Source organism: Dendrobium catenatum, unplaced genomic scaffold (assembly GCF_001605985.2).
Source record: "Dendrobium catenatum unplaced genomic scaffold, ASM160598v2 fragScaff_scaffold_1481, whole genome shotgun sequence".
NCBI classification, from domain to species: domain Eukaryota; kingdom Viridiplantae; phylum Streptophyta; class Magnoliopsida; order Asparagales; family Orchidaceae; genus Dendrobium; species Dendrobium catenatum.
The window spans coordinates 60,752-84,768 of NW_021319943.1; the positions used below are offsets into that span (position 1 = coordinate 60,752).

A 24,017-nucleotide genomic window follows, 5' to 3' on the forward strand; every position below is an offset into this window, starting at 1 on the left:
TTTTTCTAGGGTTAGGGTCATGCTTGTGTTTGTTGAAGTTAGGGTTTCTTAGGTTGAGTGGACTCTGGCCGTTGGCTAGGGATTTGGGAGAGTTGTATCTTCCTCTCAAATTGATGATCAATTGTATCTTGTTGTTTTTCTTCATCTATCTTGTAATAAAAAGAATATTTATGTGTTTTTCTCTCTATTTTTCTTGGGTTTGTTTTCTGGTTTTGTTGAAATTGCATTTCAGCCAAAGGATTTGAAAATTTCTACATCCACTTCCTCTCACTTTCACATTGGATGGTTGGTAAGTTAATGTAGAAATATCAAGTGGTTGGTCCTGCCCAACAAACAGTAAGTTTTTACATTTAAAATATATTTGATTGCTAGTATATCGAGCCCAACTTTGTTTTTTTAGTCTACACACTCAAACAACATACAATTGAAAAAGTTAATAGTGGCTAGTCTGTTAATGGTAAAGGAGATTCTTTAGAAAGCTTAGAAGTTTTTTCTATTGGTGCTAGAGCATTTTCTAATGTTAACACATGTGAAAGTATTAAATTTAATCTTACATCTGATAGTTAAAAAATATATTGATTTGAAAATTTCAATTAGTTGACCCTCACCCATAGGCTTAAGCTTTTTGATTAAAAATGGATTTGACCATTGATATATTAGATCCAACTTTAGCGCTCTTTTGATTCACACTTCATAGCAAAGGGATATAAAGTCATTGGTTTAACTTTGATTGAGTAGTTCTTATAGCTTATGATACCAATGGTTGAGCAAGGTGTAAGATTTGTTAGCTCACACAACTATACCATTCGGTTGAGTAGGTTCTTGGTGCATGATATTTGATGGCATTAATACATTTTCATTTGAGGGGAAGATTTCTCATATGAGGGAGAAATTGTTAAGGCATATAAGAGTTTGTATTTCATCCCATTAAGGATAATTAAAAAGTATGTTAGTGTTGAAATATTAAATGGTTGATCTTGAATCACTGGTTTAAGCTTTTAAGTTGACAATGGGTTTGACTATCAAGGCATTTAGTCTAACTTAGGTGGTCTTTATTTACTCCCCAATAAGTGGTATCAAAGCTAATAGTTTCATTGGAATCAAGTGATTCATGCAAGTTGTAGTTGCAAGAGCCTTGGTCTCCTTTGCCATGGTTTAGCAAAGTTTGAGATCAGATGACTTCTACCATAAATTCTCGTGATTTAGTGAGTTCTTGGTCCATGATACTTGATGGCGCTAAAGAAATTTGTATTTGATGGGAATAATGTAGGAGAAATTATTCAGTGTAGAGACCGGATGTAGAACGTCGTCTGGAGACCAACAAGAATGCGCCACGTCAGTGGTATCGAGCCGTACTGAGCCACGGTATCAAGCAAATGGGTGACATGGCACATTCTGATTGGTCTCCGGATGGCGTTCGACATTCGCACGTAATAATTTATCCTAATTTATAAAGTTTGCGCATAAATGAGGGATTGTTAAGACTTAAGACACATGAGAATATTGAGTTTAGTCTCACATCAAATAGTTAAAAATATGTTAATATAGAAATACTAAGTAGTTGGCCCTCAATCATATGCTTAAATTTTTTAGTTTAAAATGGGTTTGACCAACATTGTATTAGATCCATTTTTTATAATTAAATTGCAGCTTACTCTCAACTAATTTTTTATGGTCCATTATTTAATTATAAAAATAGAAATATTTATATTTTTTCTGAAATTTAACTCCTATTGTTACATCAAAACTTATGGTGGAAGCTCTAGAGCTTTGCTAGATTATAAGTTGATTATTATGAAGCTAGTTTTGTACTACTTAGTGTGTGATGCTTGACAAAATATATGAAAATCTATATTGTTGCCTTGTCTCACATGGGATGTGCATGAATCTCAAAATAGTATGGCTGGGACTACCTTGATTCTAAACACCTCTAGAAAATGCTTTTGATGGGGATATCAGAGCATGGAGAGTGTATCAGAGGCATGGCCGTGGATCTACGGCCACGATCAAGTCTTTGTATTTTTGAGTCATTTCATGTATTTGTTTTTCTTTATTATGTTATGCAGTTTTATTATTTATGTGTTTCTTGCTTTCCCGTGTTACCCTTTTATTAAGGGAGATCGTATGTAAGCCCTAGGGGCATTGTCGTCCTTTTTTAAGTTTTTGTACGAGGCTATGTATAGCCCTTATTGTTCTTCTTTTCAAGTTAATGAATGATTGATTGCAAATTTTCCTTCTCTTTCTTTGAGTCCTCATGAGAACTTAAGAGATTTGAGTGAGATTTGAGTGAGATTCCTAGGAGAGGGATAATTGCGCATCACCCACCAACCTAGACGAGTTGGGCTCGTGATTTTATTATATATCTTTACCTTCATCCTCAAACCTCCACCGCCGGCCATACCTCCCCCTTTCCCACCCACGCACAAGCCTCCATCCTCACCGAAACCCCCCTTCCCCTCACTCGCAGAAACTCCTCAAACAACCCCACCACCCACCGGTCCTAGCCCCCCATTCCCCTCCAAAATTCAAATCCCCACCTTGTGCACCTTCCATAAATGATTCCCCCTTAATTCAGGAAGGTTTGTTTTCAAATTTCAATTTAATTTGAAATTGAAAATTTCTTTCATAATTGGAAAATCTATTTTAGGAAAGTTCTTAAATTAAATCTATTTGAATTTCAATTTCAAATTGGATTTAATTAAAACCTTTCCTAATTCCTAAAACCAAATTAAGAAGCTTTAATTCCCCTCATTATTAAGCCCAATTAGCCCCCATAGCCGCCGGCCCCATTAAGAGATATTTGGGGATTTATTTCCTAAAGCCCCATCTCCTCTCTTGGAAAGGTTTTCAAAATTCCCCAAATCCCTCCTTTGGCCGAGATTTCATAAGTCCACCTAATTAATTATTTCCAAAGAGGAATATCTCTTATTGGAAATAATTTAAAGCCCCTCTCATGCATGCCGCCGCCCCTACCTTTCTCTCTCCTCTTAATTAATTCCATGCATGAGGATTAATTAGAGGATTGATTGGCACCTCTTCCCTCCACTCCAATTTCTTTCAAAACCTGAAGTTAATTTTCCCAAACCATCTCCTCTGGACCGGCCACTCCCTTTTGTCTCCTCTGACTTGGATTTTTGAGAGAAATCCCTCTCTTGCAAAGGGCAAACAACAAGGGCATCCAAGAGGGTATTCCTCCCTCACCTCAACGCCACAAGTTCGATGCATGGCTGATCCGGATCTTGATTACGGTCTAACTTACGATGAACAAGGGTTTGTTTGCATCCTGCATTTGACCTTTTTCGACGTCAACCCTCGCATTGACAACACCGTCGAGGAATACGTGGAGCGCATTCTAGATACTCTCGTCAAAGCCATAGAGGAGCAACTTGGTACCGTACAGTGGAGGATTACATCCGAGCCTTGACGAAGGTCTTCCAATCTTCCTCATCTTGTATTTCCTTAGTCTAAACCTCTTTCTTGTGATTTGATTTAATTCATGAAGATCGTGTTTGCCTAACTTTGTCGAGCTTAGTAAACATAGGGATTGAGTGCACTTCATTTATTTCTAATCTTATTGTTAGATTAAGAATTTCTGATGAAAGCTATTATATTTGCATGTTGTTGATTTTTTTTTTTATGTTATTTTGATAATTCAAAGCTCTTATTATGCAACTTAGTCTAAACGAAAGTGACCGCTCTTACGTTTTATTTTGTCGTTCTTATTTGCTAATAGTTCTAATCATTATTATTCTAATCAATAAGTCATGCAAGTTCTTATCAAGTTACTTTATGCATTGTAGTCCTACATCAGCTTTCCTACAAAGCATTTGAATTTTTTGTAGGGGCCATAGTGTATGAATTGTCCTCCTCTCCTGCCAATGGGCACAAAGCCCTTACATGCTTTTTTTTTTTACTTCAGAAAGAATTGCTTTGAACTTATAGCATAACTTTTGCCAATGTTCATGCTTAACATTTATAGAGCTTATCACTACTACCAACTCGTTCCTTATTAGTAATTTTTTTTATTATTCCCTGGAATATTATAATGGCAATTAATATAGAGGATTAACTCCTACAGTTTCTGCTACAGATCTAACATGTAAACCAAATAACATAAAGAACAGTAAAATTTTATAGGGCAAACTATTATTCTTGGATTATTAATTGCCACCTTTGATGAAATCTAGAGTGATGAAATCCAACTTCGAGGAAGATTTATGATTTTGACTAAGTTAATGGCAACGGTCACGAAAGTAGTGCACAATATTGAAGCCTTCATACTATACCAAAAAAAAATTCATATTATACTAAATTTGATAAAACTCAATCATACTTTAGATTTTAATTTTATATTAAATTCGATGAAACACAAATCATACTTTCAACTAATGACAAAAATAATGATTAGAAGAAAAATGCGGAATCAGGGAAGAGAAGAAAAAAAATCACAATGAAACCAAGCCTCATACTTCTATGACATAGCTAATGCTAGAATTTTAAGCCTCAGTCTTGTAAAGGAGTTGAATTTTAAAAGAATGAATTTGCTCATCCTAAAAACCAAAAAAATATTCATACAATTTTTTTTCTTACATGCCTCAAATATCTACTTCTAAACACCAAAATTGAATCCTAATAAATCTCCAAGCAGTAACTTCCAAAAGAAACCATAGTAACAATTAAAGAACCATAATTGCTAGACCACGAGCTCCAACCACATTCCTAGAAAAACATTAGATATTTCAGACATTGTTTAAAATTGCGTAATATGAGGCTCGCTTTAGTGTAATTACAGGGAAAAATATCTCGAGGCTTATGTTTCAAACTTTTTTATAAGGTTGGCTGAGCCCCACCTTGAGACGTGTCTCGCCTCGCTGGCATCAAGCATACACCTCATCTTATATATATATAAATGGCGAACTGAAGTCCTGAACAAATCACACCTTCATGTACACCCGAGCCTCAACAATTTTCTCTCAACTGTCTCGACCTCCAACCTATTACCTTTGCCGCAACCATGATGTGGTAGCCACTGCTTGGGATCACTTAAAAGTTGCACACCACCACCACCTCTAAAAATTTTAGAGTATTATTATCATTTTTATGTTGATAACAAATATTTATGAAAGAGGAAGATAACTTAAATAAATGATAAAGAAGTAGATTGAGAGGCATTAGACTCCACAGGATGAGGTAGGGGAGAGGCCAATTTGTTATGACGACGACTCAAATAAAGATCCTTTTAGTGAGAACAGTGCAGATGATTTTTGAGTGTTGATAGTTATTTCAGCTTTCTTTAGGAATTAAATGTCCATGAATAGAGTGCTAAGAAAGAAGGAATATGAAGATGAAGTTTATGTTATTTGATACTTTTATGTAATTCCTATATTTTATATTATTTTGCTCTTGTAATATTTTAATTTCGATTCTATTTCGTGCAATTTATCACTTGTTACTTTATGTCTTGTATAGTTTTTGTTTCATATATATGTCAATTTGTTACTTTATAATTTAAGAAAAAACTAATATTTAATTTTTTAACATATTATTTGGATATTATATAAAAAATAACTTTTAACTTTTATTTTTTACTTTATAGAATTTTTAAATTTTGAGACTTACGCCTCAAAACGCCTTGAGGCTTATGCCTCCAAACAAAAAACGTATCAATACCCAATTATGTAATTTTAAACTTTGATTCTAGAAGTAGTTCTGCTTGCTAACTACAACTACAAGAATCACAAAAGGAGCGACTTATATAGAAACCTCAAGAGGTGGCACCAATAGAAATAGGTAAACCACTAATATCTAAACCACAAGAGTGCTGCCAAATAGCAACAAAAAAGCTGCTCAAATGCCCTAAAAGGGTAAATATGGTATGTTCAATTATGCTGTGGCAACCCTAGGCTTCTAATAGCTAAAGGATGCCATCTCCTATACTATATCTTTGATCAATATGGTGAAATCTGTGAGCCTTGGATGCAATAGGATTAATCTTCTATGATCTCACGAAATTTTTTTTTCTTCTCGTTTTTAGCAGTTCATGGTTCTTGTCCTTTTTTTTTTGGGAATTTTATGGGCAGAGCCAGCACATAGACTATTAGTTTCAGCATGGCCGACCTCCATCATATCTGCATCTCTAACTTTTACATGCATTCAAACCAAATTCTGTCTTATTAATAAATAAAAAAATTCAGCTTAAATTATGCTCATTCTGAATTCCATTGGAATTCATTCTCGTCAAATTTTCTTCAAGGGGAACTATTAGCTAACCAGTGCCTTTATAGAGTTTGCTCAAGTTAAATCCAAAAACCGTTGAATGTATTTAGTGCAATCCTTTTGTGCTTTATTCTGATCAGTTCAGTTCATGATTTGGATCTTTTCAATAATTCAATTGTGAGGTTAGGATTGACTGATTAACAAGAAAATACAACAAAATAAGTTAGGGTTAACAATGGGATTGCCGAACTACTAAGGTTTCGTTTGGGACAGCTTTCTTATTACTTCTCAAAGCAGTTTTTTTAGTACAAAATTTTTTTTTTTTTTATGCTAGAAAGCTGTTTTAAAAAGCAACAAAAAAGTTATCCAAAACAAAACCTAAATCTAAGTCAAAATAAAATTCAATTCCATTTTTCTAGTTTCTAACACTCCTTTCTTATCTCTGTTGCTTCTTAAAGGCAAAGGAAAGCGAGGTTGCTCCTTTACTTGGTGTTGAAAATGGAACAAGTTTAGCCACTGATGGTCTCCTTCCCAAAGTTCCATCTTGGAGCTCAAACAAAGATCTAAATGCCTGAGCTCTTCCTTCCCAAATTTTGCAAGATCTTTTTCCAGGAGTACACAATTCTTTGGCTAGTTCCTACAAAGTTGGAACCTGGGAGCCACATTCTTATAATCGTTTTTGTTCTGCTTAATATATATACAGAAGGTTAAATTATGAACTGTATATTAATGATTATTCCCTTGAGAGTGACTATATGGTTGACTCATGTAAATCAGTTGAGCTCTTTGAACTAAATATTTCATTAAGTATTTGAACTTTGCTGTATCTTATTATTAGCAGTCTTCTGTTCAGTAAATAAACTATGTACTCTGATATTCAATTCCAACATGGGCTGTGAGTTGATCATTTTGTTCTACTTGTGCCTGTTCTTTCTAAAACTTATGTAAAGGAAAATGGAAAATACATCCAAAATAATATCTGAAAATGAAGTTATTCGAGTTTATTGCGCCCATCAGCTTTCCTTTCAATCAATTTTTTTCCTAAGATTGGATATCACATTACTTCTCATAACACTTGTTAAACATTGACAGCCAGTTAATATATATATAAGGCTTCATTTGAGACAATTTTAGACTGCCATTTTTTCTCTGCTTTTAAGATATTGTTTAACTAAAAAATAGCTTTACAAAGCAGTAAGGGCATCTCCAACTGAAAATCTCATTTTTCACTCCAAAATGCCGTGAAGCTAAAAAATGCTGTGATTCATCTCCACTTGAACTCCATCTTGCCCCCTTTTGTGAAGGTAACGGTCGCTCTCTTCTTTCATGCGTTTCCTCTACAAGTTCGGTAGAGACAAAAAAATAGCGAAGATGAACAGTGCAACGCCCACTGTTCACCCGCAATCAAATAGCGAAAATTTTACCGTTCGGCTGGAGCTCGCGAGGGATGTCAATCAATTGTTTGAAGTTCGGTTGGAGATGCCCTAAGAAAGCCGTTCTAAACAAAGCCTTAATATTGCAGGTTACAATGCAAAAAAAAAAAAAAAAATGCTATCATATAACTTGTAGAATACTGTAGGGATGACGAATTGCAAATGTTCATCGCGGCGATCCAAATATCAGATCTCAGCTTTTAAGATTAGAAAAATACAGTTAAATCATGAAAAAGGAAGCATTTTCATGATAATAATATGCTTATGTGAAGCATCAAAGTTGCTAAGATTTATGTCCATGATAATATTATGCTTATACAGAACAGCATCATTAATAAGAAGTGCGAGAAACAGAAGGGCTTAGAATATACATCTTGCAGTCGTGAGGTTCAACTGAAGCTGCGAGGCTTCCAAAAACATTATCCGCTACAGTCTCGTGCTGCAATAAAAACAAATATGTATTGTTATCTATGAAAACCAATGTTTTGAAAACTGGGCCGGATAACAAACTGGAAGAAGGAGAGGTTCACCGTTCGACCGGTTTGATCGGGTCGAACCGGGGTCGAATCGAGGTCGAACCGGATGACGTAAAAAAATATTTTATATTAAATTAAATTAAATTATTTAAATATATTGTTAATATTAATTGAACCAGGCGGTTCACCGGGTTCAACGGTTGTCTGGTTCAACCGGCGGTTCAAACCGGTTTTCACCGGTTTGATGCTATATAGGTTTTTTAAGAGGACCGGTTCATGGTTGAACTAGTCGAACCGGCCGGTCCAGTCTGGTTTTCAAAACCATGATGAAAACAAAATATGATTTTAATATTTTTTTGTGATAATTTAATTTGACTGTTAGTAGATTTGGCTGAAATTTTGATGTCATTTTTTAGATTTTAATTTAAAGACATCAATGATATTATATAATAGATGAGAGCCAAAGAATCCTTAAAAATCACCTCAATAAAAAGTTAAAGGGGAATTAACATATATACCACAATTTTTGTATATTTGTATATCTAACAATTAAATATTTATATTTATTAATGCAGCACAAATTTTGAAGCACAGATAAATAATCCTAATATTAATTTATCTAGACTTAAATATAAATTTCATGCATATATTTTGATATTATTTAAAAATTAGAGGTATATAAATGAATATAAAGAGTAGAAAATAAGAATTCTATAATATGTATGTAAATTCCCCAAAAATAAAAGTTAGTTTTTCTATATCAAGCTGTACGAGATGATGACCATACATATCTACATAACAATATAACATTCTAGGAAGAGTCTTCCTTCTCCCAGATTGCAATCTAAGGTTACTTGGCCTAAAGGTTTCAGCACATAAAATATCAAATTATTTTCTATGGTTTTTCATTAGTTGTAATTAATCTGCAGAAAGATATTAGAGTGGGAGAAATTATTCGTTGCGGACTCCAGAAGTATAGAATCGTATGGATTGTTTAGTATTTGTTGTTATTTACTATGTATTACACAGTAACTAAGCAACAAATACGCAAAACATTAGCAAAAAATACAGTAAGTACTCATCAAATACTCAACAAATACTCAACTGAGAATTTGCTAAGTATTTACTGCGAATAATAAGCAACAAATACTCAGCAATCCGATTGATTTTGTATGTCTAGAATCCGCACAGAATACTTTTCCATCCTGAGCTACTGAATGTTATTTTTTTAAAAAAAATTCATAAAATTTGTTTTAAGATAATGAAAAGTACCTTCCATAGATCTCTTACAGAGAAGCTGGTGGATGTCTCGAGTCCAAGAATTTCCCATTTGGCAGTGATTTTGGCAGCATCTGAACATCGATTCCACAATGCTACAACCGTGCGCTCACCCGATAGCGGTCCAGCCCATACCTGAAATTTAATAATTTGATATATAGCATTGAACAATAATAAGATTTTAAAATCAATCCAAACCTGACTGCAGTTATTATTGCCTGTAACTGAGACCTTTCTCCCTTGAACACCAAGAGGATCTATAGAAAATTCAGAAATTATCTGACAACTAAATATGCTGTAATCAGCAGAATTTAATCTGCATTTTCTTACAAATTAAGACTAGAAAGTTCTATATAAGGAAAAAAAAAGACTAGAAAGTTCAAGAACTACCTTGATTCACCGCAATGACCTCCTTATTACTCAAGATTTCCACTGTTTCAGCACTCATATTTCTTACATCACAGCCAATCAAAAGAGGAGCCTATAAAAGAATATGTCCTTGATAAGGCAAAGGGAAAAAAAAAAAACAATAGATAAGTTTGCCATAACTTCCCCAAGAAATCAAAGTTGAAAATATATTCCAAATAGCTGGATTCGGCTCTTCTTGTGGGGCCCAGCAAGCCTTTAAATCATTATATTAGGAGAGGGAGAGAAATTAATTAGGAAAATATTTCCTAACTGAATTCAAATTTGAGAGGAAGTTTTGTAATGAAAGAAATCAGTTTTGGCGGGAAATAGGATAGCCTATTTATAGTTGATTCTAGGGTTTGTTTTGATTATTATGTGATTTAATTTTCTTCTGTACTTTTCTTTCTTTGAAGGCTTCCTAACAGCGTCTAGGTTAAGTGGGAAAGGCGACCTACTTCTCTAAATGTAGATCATTGTATCTTGCTTTGTTGTTGAAGAATTAATACAAGAATCATCAATCGACTCTCAACTTCCTGCAATTTTTATTGTGTTCCTCACTGATTTCACATTAAAGGCATATCAAATTGCTATCAAAGTCGTGTCCTGGACCAAAGTCGCAGTTCTCCTTGTTGAAATCGGCTGCATAATTCCTTCTCTTTGCTGATTGAAGACCGTTCATTGCTGTTTTTTGCCCTTTTTTTTCAATTTGGAACCTAGATCAGTGAATATCAGCAAAAAAGATGGAGGCCTTGCAAGGAGAGAGAACAATTCAAGGCCGGAATGGAGGAAAAAAATTCCGGAATGGAAGGAATATTGTCATCCATGGAAACCCAAAGGGAAAACCAATTCGAGAACATGTAAGGCATGATGATTCAAAGGCTTCACTGGCTAGTCCAAGGGCTAATCCAAAAGGAAAGAAACTTCAGGAAGACAATGATAAAGTAGTATTTTTTTCCCTCAAGAACCATCCCATAGGCTCCAATGGAAGGTGCATCAAGGTATCCCAAAGAAGGGGCTGCAAAGAGAGGGGAGGTTGAAGCCTTTTGGAGCCACCCATGCATGAGGGACCATGGGTTGGAGGAAGCGATGATTGGCAAAACCATGTGGTCCAAATCAGCCAAGGAGGAATCATACCATCACTTCATGGGTGGAACTAATGGAGAAAGAAACTATTGGGGTATGAAGGCCAAATCAAGGAAGTTAAAAATGCCGGTCTTTGAAGGGGAAGAGCTCAGGTTTTGGTGTATCGAATAGAGTGCTACTTTGCTATCAATGGGCTGATAGAAGGAGAGAAATCATGGCAACGGGTCTATGCTTGGAGGGGAAATCCCTTGCTTGATTTCAGTGGAGGGAGGCCAGATATCCTATCTATTCGTGGGGAGAATTCAAAGATTGCTTATTAGAATGTTTCTGAGCCATTCGGGGAAGGGGACCTCCACGAGCAGTTTTATGCCTTAACACAAGAGGGGACTATTATAGAATATCGATAGATATTTGAACTATTGTTAGGAATACTGAGGGGAGTTTCTACAAAAGAGTGGAAGGAAATTTCATGAAAGGCCTTAAGGAAAACATACGAGCAGAGCTCAGGATGTTGAGACCTAGAGGTTTGAGGGAGATGATGGAGCTTGCACAAAGGGTGAAGGAGAAACATTAGAGGGAAAAGGTCAGCCAGAGCAACACCATGGTAGGGATGTCAAAACCAGGTCACGAGTCGGGTTTGGGTCATACCCGAAATTGACCCGACACTGTTCGACCCCCGAACCCGACCCGTTTTTGCAAACGGGTCGGTTTTCCGAACCCGAACCCGACCCGCTTCGGGTCCGGGTCAACCCGAACCCGACTCGATTCGAGTATATTTTATTAATTTTTTTTATTTAATTCAATTTATTTAAATCTAAATCTTAAATTGATGTAAGATTTACTTCAATTAATTTAAAATAAATTAAGATTAATTTAATTTGAGCAATAATATTTATAATATTTTGAAATCTTATTTACTTATTTCATAAAAATCCATTAAAACCCACCTAAATTAATTAAAAACGGATCAAACCGGGTTGATTTTGGATTTCCATGTCAACCTGAACCCGACCCCTGATTTTACAAACGGGTCGAAATCCCTAACCCGTTCGAGTTGACCCAAACCAAAAATTTTCGGGTCGAGTTTTCGGGTCAGGTGAAATATTGACACCCCCTATCATCCAATATCATTTACTTATTTCATAAAAATCCATTAAAACCCTCCTAAATTAATTAAAAACGGGTCAAACCGGGTTGATTTCGGGTTTCCGGGTCAACCCGAACCCGACCCGGTTTTACAAACGGGTCGAAATCCCTAACCCGAACCTGACCCGGTTCGGATTCGAGTTGACCCGAACCCAGGGGCGGAACCAGCCTTTCATCTTAGGGGGGGGGGAAATTTTCTTATTATAGAAAAATATTAAAAATAAAAATAAAATGAGGACATAATTCAAAGTGAAATCTTGTATTCCAATACGATAGATAAATTAAAAATCATTACAATTTTATCAATCTATTTTGCATTTTTTCATAATATTGGATTACATCTTTATTGGGAATAAAATCAAACACATCTTTTTCAATATTACCATATAAAGTTTGGGAAAATTGATGACTTCTTGGTTGATGGGGTTCCTTCAATAGATATGATCTTCGAATCTTATCTCTATCATTTACATCATAACTCCAAATAGGAAGTCGGGGTCCTGGATCTGCTGGGAGATTGTTAATATTAACTTATATTCGCTCTTTTCTCTTTAAATAATGTTCCATTTATTTTATCCTATAATGAAATTTAATTATAAAAAATGAGCAACTGTTAATCAAAATATTTATATCAAGATCAAACACAATGTGCAAACAAAACAAATACTAAAATAATTATGATATTGTTAGTAAAATCTTCAATTCCATTCTAGGTTCACATGCATATCATATATCTGACATTCCACATTTACACCTAAAATGAAGCATTAATACCTCTCTTTAGTCTTCCCTTCATTAGCACCATTGTATGTGTCGTATTAGAATTTAATCACTAAGTTTGCTGTTTAACTACAAATATGCATATAAATATATTGAATCAGCTTGAATCACATTTTGACCAAGCCATATTCACTCGAAATCAAGTTGAGATATTGGCATATAACTCAACTTGGAGTGCATGGATTGTCTGCTAACAATGTTTCTGGCGATGTTCTCATTTTCAAGCTTCAGAAAAATCTCAAAATTTTTAACCGAAGCAGGAATTATCATCAAAAGAAGTCAGGTAAATGCTAATTAGGGCTTTTGCAGTAGTTTTCTATTACTACTTATGTTAAATTCCCTAGCTATTCTCTCTACAGATCAAGATCAGTGCTAAAGATCAGAGGAAAGTTGCAAGGGAGATCAAGACTACGCGTGCCTTAGGGCTTATGCCTTTTACCATTCTATGGCTTATTTCATGATAATAAAAAGGGAGCAGCTGGACTTACCGGAGCCTGCAGAGCGTGAGTGGCTGAGCGCAGAGATGCCGAAGAAAAATGAAGTTCTCGCCTCCTCCAAATCCAAGTGAGCAAGCGATTGATGAGCGAAGAGAAAAACCACAAGCAGTGATGCCGATTGATGAGCTCACCACGGCCGACGGGATTCTAGCGTCGAGCGGAGAGAAGAGAACCTAGGGCGCACGGCGGAGTCTCGAGCAAAATGAATGGGGCGGAAATGCCAAAAATAACGTTTAGGGCAACTTTTTACCTACTGAAGGAGCAATTTACTAAAAAAGTCTTCCTTTAATACAGATTTTAATTTTTTTAGGGGGGGGCAATTGCCCCCCTGGACTGGGCGTGGTTCCGCCCCTGCCCGAACCCGAAATTTTCGGGTCGGGTTTTCGGGTCGGGTCAAATATTGACACCCCTACACCATGGGAGGGGCTTATATGAGTACTTCCACATTCATGAAGTGAGGGAATGGCCCCATGTCATGAACTGCGGGCAATAGGGCATATCAGCATGTACAAGAATAAATCAATTATGTTCAAATCATGACAAGTGAAAACATAGCAGTATCAAATGCGCTGTAACGGTATCTGATTTTATCATTTTGATAACATGGAGGCCTGAAAAATGATGAACCCAAGTAAGAAAAAATGGAATTAGTATGTGTGGATAAATAACATGTGCTCCCCAGTAAGAAAAAATGAAGAAGATATTTTCGTTAAAAAAGAAAAAGAATAAAATTGTACGTATATTTTTTTAATAGATGTCTTCAATTTTCTTTAGTTCTTTAGTTCAAATGTGTATAAATTACATTCTAAGTTTTTTTTTTTATTTTTTATTTTTTATTAACGAATAGATGTCACCCATCAAACCCATCCCGATACAAATTTTGCATGAAAAGGTCCTGATATAATTTTTTCCCAAATAAACAAGCACCTTCATCAAAGCCCAGATACTGAAATGCGATCGATACTCTGAATAGTTCATCCCATCATTACCAACTTCTAGCATATCAGGGTCTGACAAGAACAATGCCATTCATTAAAATCACATAATAACAACAAATAATCATGATCGCAAAGGAAGTTCATAAACAATTTAGGAGCACTAGCTTACCATTCCATCCACCTGGCCCGGCATATGATGCCCATTTGTCATTGATGTCAGCAATGGCAGTCATACTAAATATGTAAGAATTCACAATTAAAATCTCATACAAATGAACATCATTCATAACGAATAAGATAAAGAGAAAAATCCTCACCTATCCCATGTATCAGTTATGTCATCTGTTGTCCTCCAACTATTACCAACCTTGCCAGCCCATAAGGCTGGATCATCTTCTCCCCTGCGAGGAAAAGTAGAGTAAATACTTCTACGCCATCATAGAAAGTTGACATGCAGAATTATAAGAAAAAATTATTACCATTCACAAATGGAATAGAAAATAACCCGTTCAGTTGCGTTTAAGGCATCACGCATGGGAGGATAACTGAAATTGATGGCCAATAAAAATTAGAATTGAAGATCAAAATTGCATTAATATTGAAGCATTAAGATGAGATAGCACCGTTTCTCAGGTTTGATCCCCAAATTGAAACAATTATCATATTTTAAGTAGTCAATACCCTATAAAAAATAAAAAGATATAAAATGAAACATTTATCAGGTAGAAAGAGGAAAAAAATGAGTGAAAAAACTTAAACATTTATGCATAAGTTTTAATTATTTGGCATCAAGAATCACAAATCTTACCCAAGAAGCAAAAATCTTTGCATCGTCTTCCTCATGGAAGAGAGAGCCAGGTCGAACTTGACATGTAAAAGCCCTGAATTTTCAAGCACATCCTAGAATGTCAGATAGGTTAAGTTATACAGATTAACCTCTTAAAATGAGTATTAGCTAAAAAACTTTAATAGAGCTACATCATTAATCGACAGTTTTCCTTTTTTCCTCCTTAATTCTCTTTGTAAATAATTAGGTTAGCCATGATAATGCTATAGCAGGTGCACTACACATGTATATGGTCTGCAAGTGCTTTAATGCTGAAGAAAAATGTCAAGTCTGAGGCCTTACCCAGCATCAGAGTAAATACCAAGCTTGAGGCCTTTTTCATGTACATAGTCTGCAAGGGCTTTAATGCCAGAAGGAAAAGCCTTTTTATCAGGTACAAGCTCACCCTGTACAATAAATTAAATTTACAAAAGAATAATGTCAAATGAATTGAGGAATTTCAAATAGTTGGGAGAAGTCTAATGATGATGATGACTTACAAATGCATGCTAATGAAAAGTAGTATGAAGAGGGTTCACTTACAAAAATCATAAAGATCCTTTTTATCAAGGGATTGAATCATCAAAATTTGTAAATTAAATCCTTCATAAGTTTGGTAAAAAAGAATCTCAAATTGCAGAAAATTAAGTTAAGTGTAGCAAAGATGAGGATGCTCAGGTGGATGAGTGGCTTTACTCTTAAAGACATGATACGAAATGAGCATATAAATGAAAAGGTTGGAGTAGCTCTAGTGGAAGATAAGATTAGAGAGTCGTCTTAGATGGTTTGGTCACATAAAATGGCGGCCTTCCGATGACCCGGTTAGGAAAGTAGTTGTATTAGATTTGACTAATGTTAAAAAAAGTAGAGGTAAACCTAAAAATACTTGGTTAGAAAATATTAGAAATGACCTTTCTTTATTAGATTTAAATGAGAATTTAACTTTTAACAGGCTCCAATGGAGAAAAAGGATTCATGTAGCGACCCCACATAGTGGGATAAAGGCTTGTTGTTGTTGTTGTTGTAAGTTTGGTAAAAAATGAATTCTATGAACCATAAACAAGCTACCTCCTCAAAGCGAATATAAAGTATGCACAAGTAGAGATATGCAAGTCCTAAAAAAGATACCAAAATAAAAAGAAATATCACAAGTGTGAGTTTGTGATAGTCGCAAATACATATCTAATAAATAAAATTTTCTAGACTATACACTAGCATAGATACAAATACACCCAATGAAAAACATAGTTCAAAATTGCAACCACAAATTAAAACACTCAGCAATCATTACATAGTTGGAAGAATATTTAAATCAAATAATATGTATTAATTGTCTTGTGAATGCTGCATTATATAACAACATATATCACTTGACTGCATTCGGAGATATTATCATAATAATGTCTAAATGAACTACGCAGAGTAGTATTTTTGGATACAATATCCAACTTTTTCCCAAGGAAAACATTAAACAACAAATATTTAGTGTATTTGGCACAAAATTTATTTAGAAAGCTATATGTGAATATAACATATGAATAGAACACCTTTCAAAACACTAATTTGTTCACATAATAAATGAACTAAGGTAGGATTAGGGTTTACACCTAATTATCCACAGATCCCTGATAAAATAGTCAAGCGCTATGTAACATATTTGCTCCTATTTTTTGAAGTAGATAGATGTCAAATAGCTAAACATTGGCAATAAAGGTCAATCATTAATAAAAATTTGTTAAATCAAGTACCTAAGATATCAAACAAGAATGAATCAACCATACACATTCAACCCTCGCTAGATATTGGGATATGGTGACACAAGTTTTAGCTACTTTTGAATCCCACATGTAACAATTCACAATAAGCAAAGAAGAGTCCGAAGAAGCCTTCTTTCCTCTTTCAACTAGAAATTACATTCCACATTTAGAAAAATGATTGAACTCCCAAACCAAATGCCATTACCAAAAGAAGCATCAGTAGTACAAATTCATTTATTTATTTTTTCATGACACACCGAAAAATGAGATGTTAAAAGAGTAATTAATAGTGAGATGCAACAAACCTTTAAATTGCGCAATAGTGAAGACCAGCAGTCATCTGTTAGGATAGATAAATTAAAATATTAAAAAAAGTAGCATATGAATCTATATTTTAAAAAATCAATAATATCTCTTATAGAACTTACCTATATTAACATACCTGTAGCCTAAATCAGCCAGGCCAGTTGAGATCAGTGCATCAGCTGCCCATATAAAAGAAAGAAGATCAACATTACAGCTTTGAAAGAAGTAACAAGAATTGCCCAAATAGAACTTAATTATACAATATGAAATGATGCACGTTCACAGACAACCCGAAACATGAAATAATGCACAAAAATTGCCCCTATAAGAGTATGAATATAAGTACAACCCCACTCAAGACTACTAGGCTGCACATGGCCACTGCAGCCCTGAAACAATCCATGCTGCATAGGCTTCCTCTTTGCCTTGTGGCATGCAGGGAAACCTGTGCTCTTCTGGTGTCTGCCAACATTCCCTAGATAGGCTGTCAAGTAGGATTGTAAAGATGCACAGAGATGTTTTGCATATCTTCTTTCAGTGTATTCTCATGATTTTGTTGAACTTGGTGAATCCCATTTTTACCTTCTTTTATAGTATGTTGGTTTTAAGTTCATGAATATTTGAACCGAGCATTAAATAGATAAATTGGACAGAGTTTTGATATCACAAACTAAAGAGGAGTTTTGCTAACCAAGATCCTCACTAGAAGGGGATCACAACCAACTCAAATTAGCGTATGATAATCTACAGGGTTTTATGTGATCTAGACCTTGCTACAATAATTTCTTATAACCCGAACTACTTGTGGAGAGTTTTTTGTGAACCCATCCTTTAGTGATAGATTCTTGTAACCTAAAATTTTCCAATAAGGGTTTTTACTAGGCGTATACATCGTTCGGTTTGGTTTCAAACCGACCAATATTTAAAATCAAACCAAATCAAGTTGATTAATCAAACCTAAAACAAAAATTAGATCGACATTATTAAAAACAAACCAAACTTATGCAATAAATTTGATTTACTTTCAATTTAGTTTTTGGTTTAGAAGCATAAATCTTAAGGAATCAAAATTTTCATTTCTATTTGAAACTTCAGGAGGAGAGAGAATCATAGGCTCGAGCACTGGAATTTTATATTTGTTTTGTGTGTGTGGGGGGGAGGGGAGACTACTCATGTAGTGTTTGAGGAATCTGATCCTAGGAAGTCTAGAGTTGAGGATGAAGATGAAGTTGGAGAGATCACCACTGGAGTTGAGAAATTGGAGAAGAGGGTAGATGATGTGAAACCAGGAATTGAATCTTAGAAAATTAATATAAGTTTGTTAAAGTAATGATAGTACAATCTTGATGCTTCTCACAATTGATACTTAAAAAAAAAGATCTTAGATTTCAACCAAGTCTAGGCAAGTTGTTACAACTAAATTAGCAAGATCAATAAAATAACGATGTCAATTAAAAGTAATGACAATGAAAAGCCAACTAGAATCCGGAAGTTAACAAAGCGATCGTCTCACCTTGAGGCTTAAGCTCACTCTTCTATGTCTAGGGTTGTCGGAGGAAGAAGAACCACACAAGGAATGAGACCATTCTGAGGTAGACGATGCAGGCAATCCGTAGTGATGGAGAGGAAGGCGTAGGATGTGGAGGTGGCATGGAAGGTCGGACGTCGATGGTCCACTCGTAGTATAGACTTTGTCTGTCGATGACGTGCACGAGGGTGGGGAGGATCCAATCCAAGTAAGCTCCAACGGTGTCGTCATCGGAGTCAAATCCCGCATTGAAGAATGGCGATCGTAGGATGTCGAGATTACTGTGGGCATCGAACACAAGTCCCCATTCAAATTCGGGGTCCGCCATGCATGGTGGGATCTAGTAGGGAAGACAAAGAGGGGAAATGAGAGAGCAAGCCGTGAGCAAGTGGAGGGAGGGGGGTCACGGGTTGGAGAGGGGTATAGGGGCGGGTGGAGCTATGGGGGGAAAAACTTAAAATCTGAAATTTAATTCAGATTTCCGAAATTGGAGAGTTCTTAATTTCAAGCGACATGGGGGCTGGGCGGTGGCTGCTGGTCGGCTGAAAGGGGCTGCAGGCCGGCGGCCTGGGCAAGCCAGGGAGGGACGGCGGCAGTGAACAAGGGAGGGGAAGTGGCAGAGGAAATTTTGGGATTCAAACGTGAATTCCACTCTCCACAAATGCTTCAACCCAAATCTCCACGAAGACGAAGTGATCAAGAGAAATAAATGAAAAATTAGAAGAACAAGAAAACCTAGAACTCACAAAGAGATCTAGTTCTCCTACGAACTCACTAAGAGATCGAGGAGATTTGCACTCACAAAGAGAACATGAAACGTAAATTTTCATTCATAAAAAACTAAATCTATTACAATGCATGATACCTCATATAAGGAGGCCCAAAATAAACATAATTGAAATGACATAAACGCCCTCAGGGCTACATAAGTGAAACAATGCCCTCAGGGGCAAACTAGGAAAACAAAAGAAAATACACTCATAACATAAGATGCAAATAAATCAGAAATAAAGACTCTGGATCGTAGCCGTCGATCTGCGTCTCCAATGATGGTACACGTGTCGAAATCTGATGTCCCCATCAGTAGAGCCCCAAAACACTGAAGGAGTAGGTGAGATTACCCAAGGAGTAAAAAATGTAGATCTGGAAGAAAGGTGTCTTGGAATTATTAGCTAATAAAGGTGGTCTTGTTGGACACTGCCATTATTTTAAGTCATCTCATCATTTTATTTTATATTTTATATTATACACTTCATTTTAAAGTCCAAAAATAATAAGCGATGTCAGTACATAAACTTTCACTTAAAATAACTTTGCAATATTTGAAATCTAAATGATCTATTTTTCTTATAAGAAAAATAATCAATATGAGTTTTATTATATCCATTCTTATAAATGATGAGATGCTCATCTCTATTCTTAAATTAAGTATTAGCAATTACAAAATCTAAAATAGTCTTACCTTCATTAATCACTTCAAACCTATAGCTACCATGAATACTTTTAAGATAATTTAACTCTCTACCAACATGTCCATTTAAATCTCCTTCAATAAAAATTATTTCTTCAAGAGATATCTTTTGTATTAAATATTCTAAGTCATTCCAAAATGTTTATTTTGAACACATATCCAAACATACTTGAGGAGCATAAGTACTTATAATATTAGTAATCTTAGCATCAACAATAATCTTTAAAATTATAATTCTATCTCCAATTATATTATTTTTTATAACATTAACCTTTAAACTCTTATAATCACACCTAAACCATTTCTAGTACTACTCCTACCAGTATATTATAATTTTAATCCTAAACTAATAATATCCTTAGCCTTTTCTCTAAGAATGTATAAAATATTTAAATATATATTAATTTCATTAATTTGCTTATAAGAAAACCTCTATTCCAAGTTCTTATCATAATTTTAGTTTTACATATTAGCTTCTTTGCCCCACATACATACATTATGTGGGAACCCTTGCCTATTTAAATTTTAAAATGACACACAGGTGCCGGAGCAATAGCCCTTGCACACTACTCACTGTATCCAGCATGTCACTGCCAAAAAAACGCCATAACATTAACACAACGCAATAAAGGATTCATATTATGATTATTCGACAAGTTACACTGGTTGTTGACTACCTAATGCACCCTCCATTTTTCTCATCTATGACTTGGGACTTGGCAAAGACATTGTTCAAACCTTAAATAAAACATAAATCTACTACAACAACAACATCAAGCCATTATCTCATTAAATGGGTTCGGCTATATGAATCTTTTTTCTCCATTATGACATGTTAAAAGTTAAATTCTCATTTAAATCTAATAAAGAAATGTCATTTCTAATATTTTCTAACCAAGTCTTTTTAAGTCTACCTCTACCTTTTTTAACATAAGTCAAATCTAATACATCTACTTACCTAACCGGGTCATCGGAAGGTCATCATTTTATGTTACCAAACCATCTAAGGCAACTATCTTTAGTCTTATCTTCCACAGGAGCAACTCCAAACTTTTCACGTATATGCTCATTTCGTATCCTATTTGAGTAAAGCCACTCATCCACCTAATCATCCTCATCTCTACAACACTTAACTTAATATTATGCTTCTCTTTTAATGGCCGACATTCTGCACCATAAAGCATTGCAGGTCTAACCACTATCTTATAGAATTTTCCCTTAAGTTTGAGGGGGACTATTCTATCACACAACAAGCCTAATGCATTCCTCCACTTCAACCATCCAACTTAAATTCTACTAATAATGTCCCCATCTATTTCACTATCACCCTGAATAATGGATCCAAGATATCTAAAATGTGTACTCTTATTAATGACTTGATCACCCAAAATCACAATCCACCCACAAGAACTATTAATATTAAAACTATACTCTATATATTCAGTTTTATATCTACTCAAATGAAAGCCTTTAGACTCGAAGGTTGACCTCCATAATTCAGGTTTATCTTCAACTCCCTCTCTAGTCTTATCAATAAGAAGAATATCAGCAGTAAAAAGTATACACCAGAGTACAACCTCTTGCAAATATCTAGTGAGAACATCCATGACTAAAGCAAAAAAGATATGGGCTTATGGCTGATCCTTGATGTAATCCAACTGAAATAGGAAAATACATGGTCAAACCACCTTGTGTTTGAACACAAGACACATCTCCTACATACACATCCTTCATGACTTGAACATAAGCATTATTAACACATTTCTTTTCTATAGCTCTACGTAGCACTTCTCTTGGAACTTTTATCAAATGCTTTTTCTAACGCAATAAATATCATATGTTGATCCTCCTTAATCTCTCTATACTTCTCCATCAAACCTCTTAATAAATGCATAGCTTCTATAGTAGATCTATGATCCATTAGTATCACGCCGCAACCTATGATCCACAACACTCTCTCATAGTTTTAAAGTATGACATATTAACTTAATTCCTTTATAATTCGCACAATCTTGTGCATCACCTTTATTTTTAAAAATATGAATCAACACTCTCATTCTCTGCTCATCTCACATCTTTTTAGGGGTTGTTTGGTAGCACCCAGGATTCGATTTAAGTAGGATTTCGTAAATCCTCTAAATCCGGATTTCGAAAATCCTAAGGGGCCTTAATAATAAAAATTGTTTGTTAAAATTCATGATAAATCCTATTAAATATCGTGTGACTGTTTGGTTATACAACGGATTTAACGAGCATACTCTTCCTCTTGAGCCAATGGATATCGCAAATCCGGCAAAAAACATGATTTCGGAAATCTGGTATTTAGCACGCAAAGGTGAAATTTTCCCTCTACGTCGGCTTTCATTTGCCGTGAGATTTGGTTTTGCATTTTAGGCCGTTTGGCTGGATTTCGCCCAAATCCGCCCTAAATGCTAGGCTTCAAAATAATATTAAAAAGTTTAGTAAGCCAAATAAACCATAAATCTAATCTTTTATATTTCCTGTAAAGAAAAACTGCAATTCATTGAACGCATAACACGTAGGCCGCCCTACGCGCGTTCATAGAGATAAACAAAAAAATCAAATGAATTCCTAACCAAACGAAAATAAATAAAATAAAATAAAATAAAAACAACAAATCTCATTGAACATACCTGTCTCCTTAATTACTGTCTCATTGATTTGGCAAGCAAAAAAATTCCAGCTATTCCATCTGCCTCCATCATGAACAAAAAAAAAAGTTAAAAGAGCAAACAAACCCCGCCCCGAAACTTCAAGAGCAAGGCTTTTTGGATAAACAAAACTGGTTAAGTAAACGCCGAATTCGACAAAATAACCATAGAACCATAAATAGGCAAGAACAAAATGCTGAGTAATCAAGTAAATCAAAGTGAAAATCGCCGCCCAGCATGAAGAAAGAACATTTAAACTTAAAACATTCTAAAAACCGAAGATAAGAGACGAACCCCATCTGAGGAGTTAAGGCTAAGCCGTTGCTAAGCTGAAGCTTTCCATAGTTAGAAGTGTCGAAGAGTTGGTTTCTGGATTTGGAGTTCTGAGTATCGTCAGTGGGAGGAGTGATTGTGCCCGCGATCACTGGAGAAATGGCGAAGATGGCGAAGATGAAGAGGATAAGAGAGGTTATTCTCATTGCAGTCTACCTCGACAGACAGGAGAAGGCAAAAAGAATCAGACCGGAGTTTCTCGATCCGTTATGCCCTCTGGGTGATGGGGCTTATCCAGATTTGACGCTGTTGTCACCGGTAGGTAGTGTATACTAATTTAGTAATGATCATATATATGATGATTACATTACAAAATTAAAAAAATATATATGGTAAATTATTTTGATGCCCTAATAAAGATTTCTTTGGTTGAGTTAAATTTAAATTTGATATCTCATGATATTATTGTAATATAAAATATATGGAATATCATAAATGATTTTAAGCTTAAGAAGAAATTTCTTATATAAATTAAAATTTGTTTTGATAAAAATTTGAGATAAAGCTTATTTTTCTATCAAGCTTATTGAAAGTCATAAGATGAGAAATTTTTGTAAGTGATAATAGTATATAAATACAATATAATAGTCAATTTTTTAGGATATTCTATGAGTATTGTATCACTTTGAACAGGGAAATTAAATTTAATTTTTAGCAAATATATCAATTTATTAATCTCTCCCTTGTTAAAGCTCTTCTTTATTGACACCAATTATTTATATTTTTCTTCAATCAATAAGTTAGCTCATGCATAGATCATTTGGAACTCCATATAAGAAATAATTAATCAAATAAAAACAAACAAAATAGAGCTTCATATTTTTTAGTGAAAAGAATTGTGATGCTATATTTAACAATAAATCAACAAT

General features: G+C 34.9%; 2 protein-coding genes across 5 annotated transcripts in view; one reads left to right on the forward strand and one right to left on the reverse strand.

Annotated features, from left to right (window-relative positions):
• The window catches only part of LOC110115553 (UDP-xylose transporter 3), a 30,659-nt gene extending 23,439 nt beyond the window's left edge, over window positions 1-7,220 (forward strand). For all 4 annotated transcript variants that reach the window (XM_028700264.1, XM_028700266.1, XM_020848824.2 and 1 more), the window contains exon 8: window positions 6,675-7,220. In XM_028700264.1, coding sequence (XP_028556097.1) covers window positions 6,675-6,791 — 117 coding nt within the window. In that variant the 3' untranslated portion in view covers window positions 6,792-7,220. The remainder of the gene's footprint in view (window positions 1-6,674) is intronic.
• A 578-nt stretch (window positions 7,221-7,798) lies between these two features.
• On the reverse strand, window positions 7,799-23,338 carry LOC110115543 (alpha-galactosidase 3). The gene is made up of 15 exons (XM_020848810.2): window positions 23,110-23,338; window positions 22,798-22,856; window positions 17,267-17,323; window positions 17,144-17,178; window positions 15,385-15,488; window positions 15,064-15,136; window positions 14,879-14,937; window positions 14,735-14,800; window positions 14,573-14,656; window positions 14,425-14,489; window positions 14,245-14,327; window positions 9,794-9,884; window positions 9,602-9,660; window positions 9,398-9,538; window positions 7,799-8,088 (listed from the first exon to the last, which is right to left on the reverse strand). Exons 1-15 carry the CDS (start codon window positions 23,292-23,294, stop codon window positions 7,981-7,983), a joined length of 1,269 nt encoding a protein of 422 aa, XP_020704469.1. The 5' UTR covers window positions 23,295-23,338; the 3' UTR covers window positions 7,799-7,980.
• Between the last annotated feature and the right edge of the window lie 679 nt (window positions 23,339-24,017).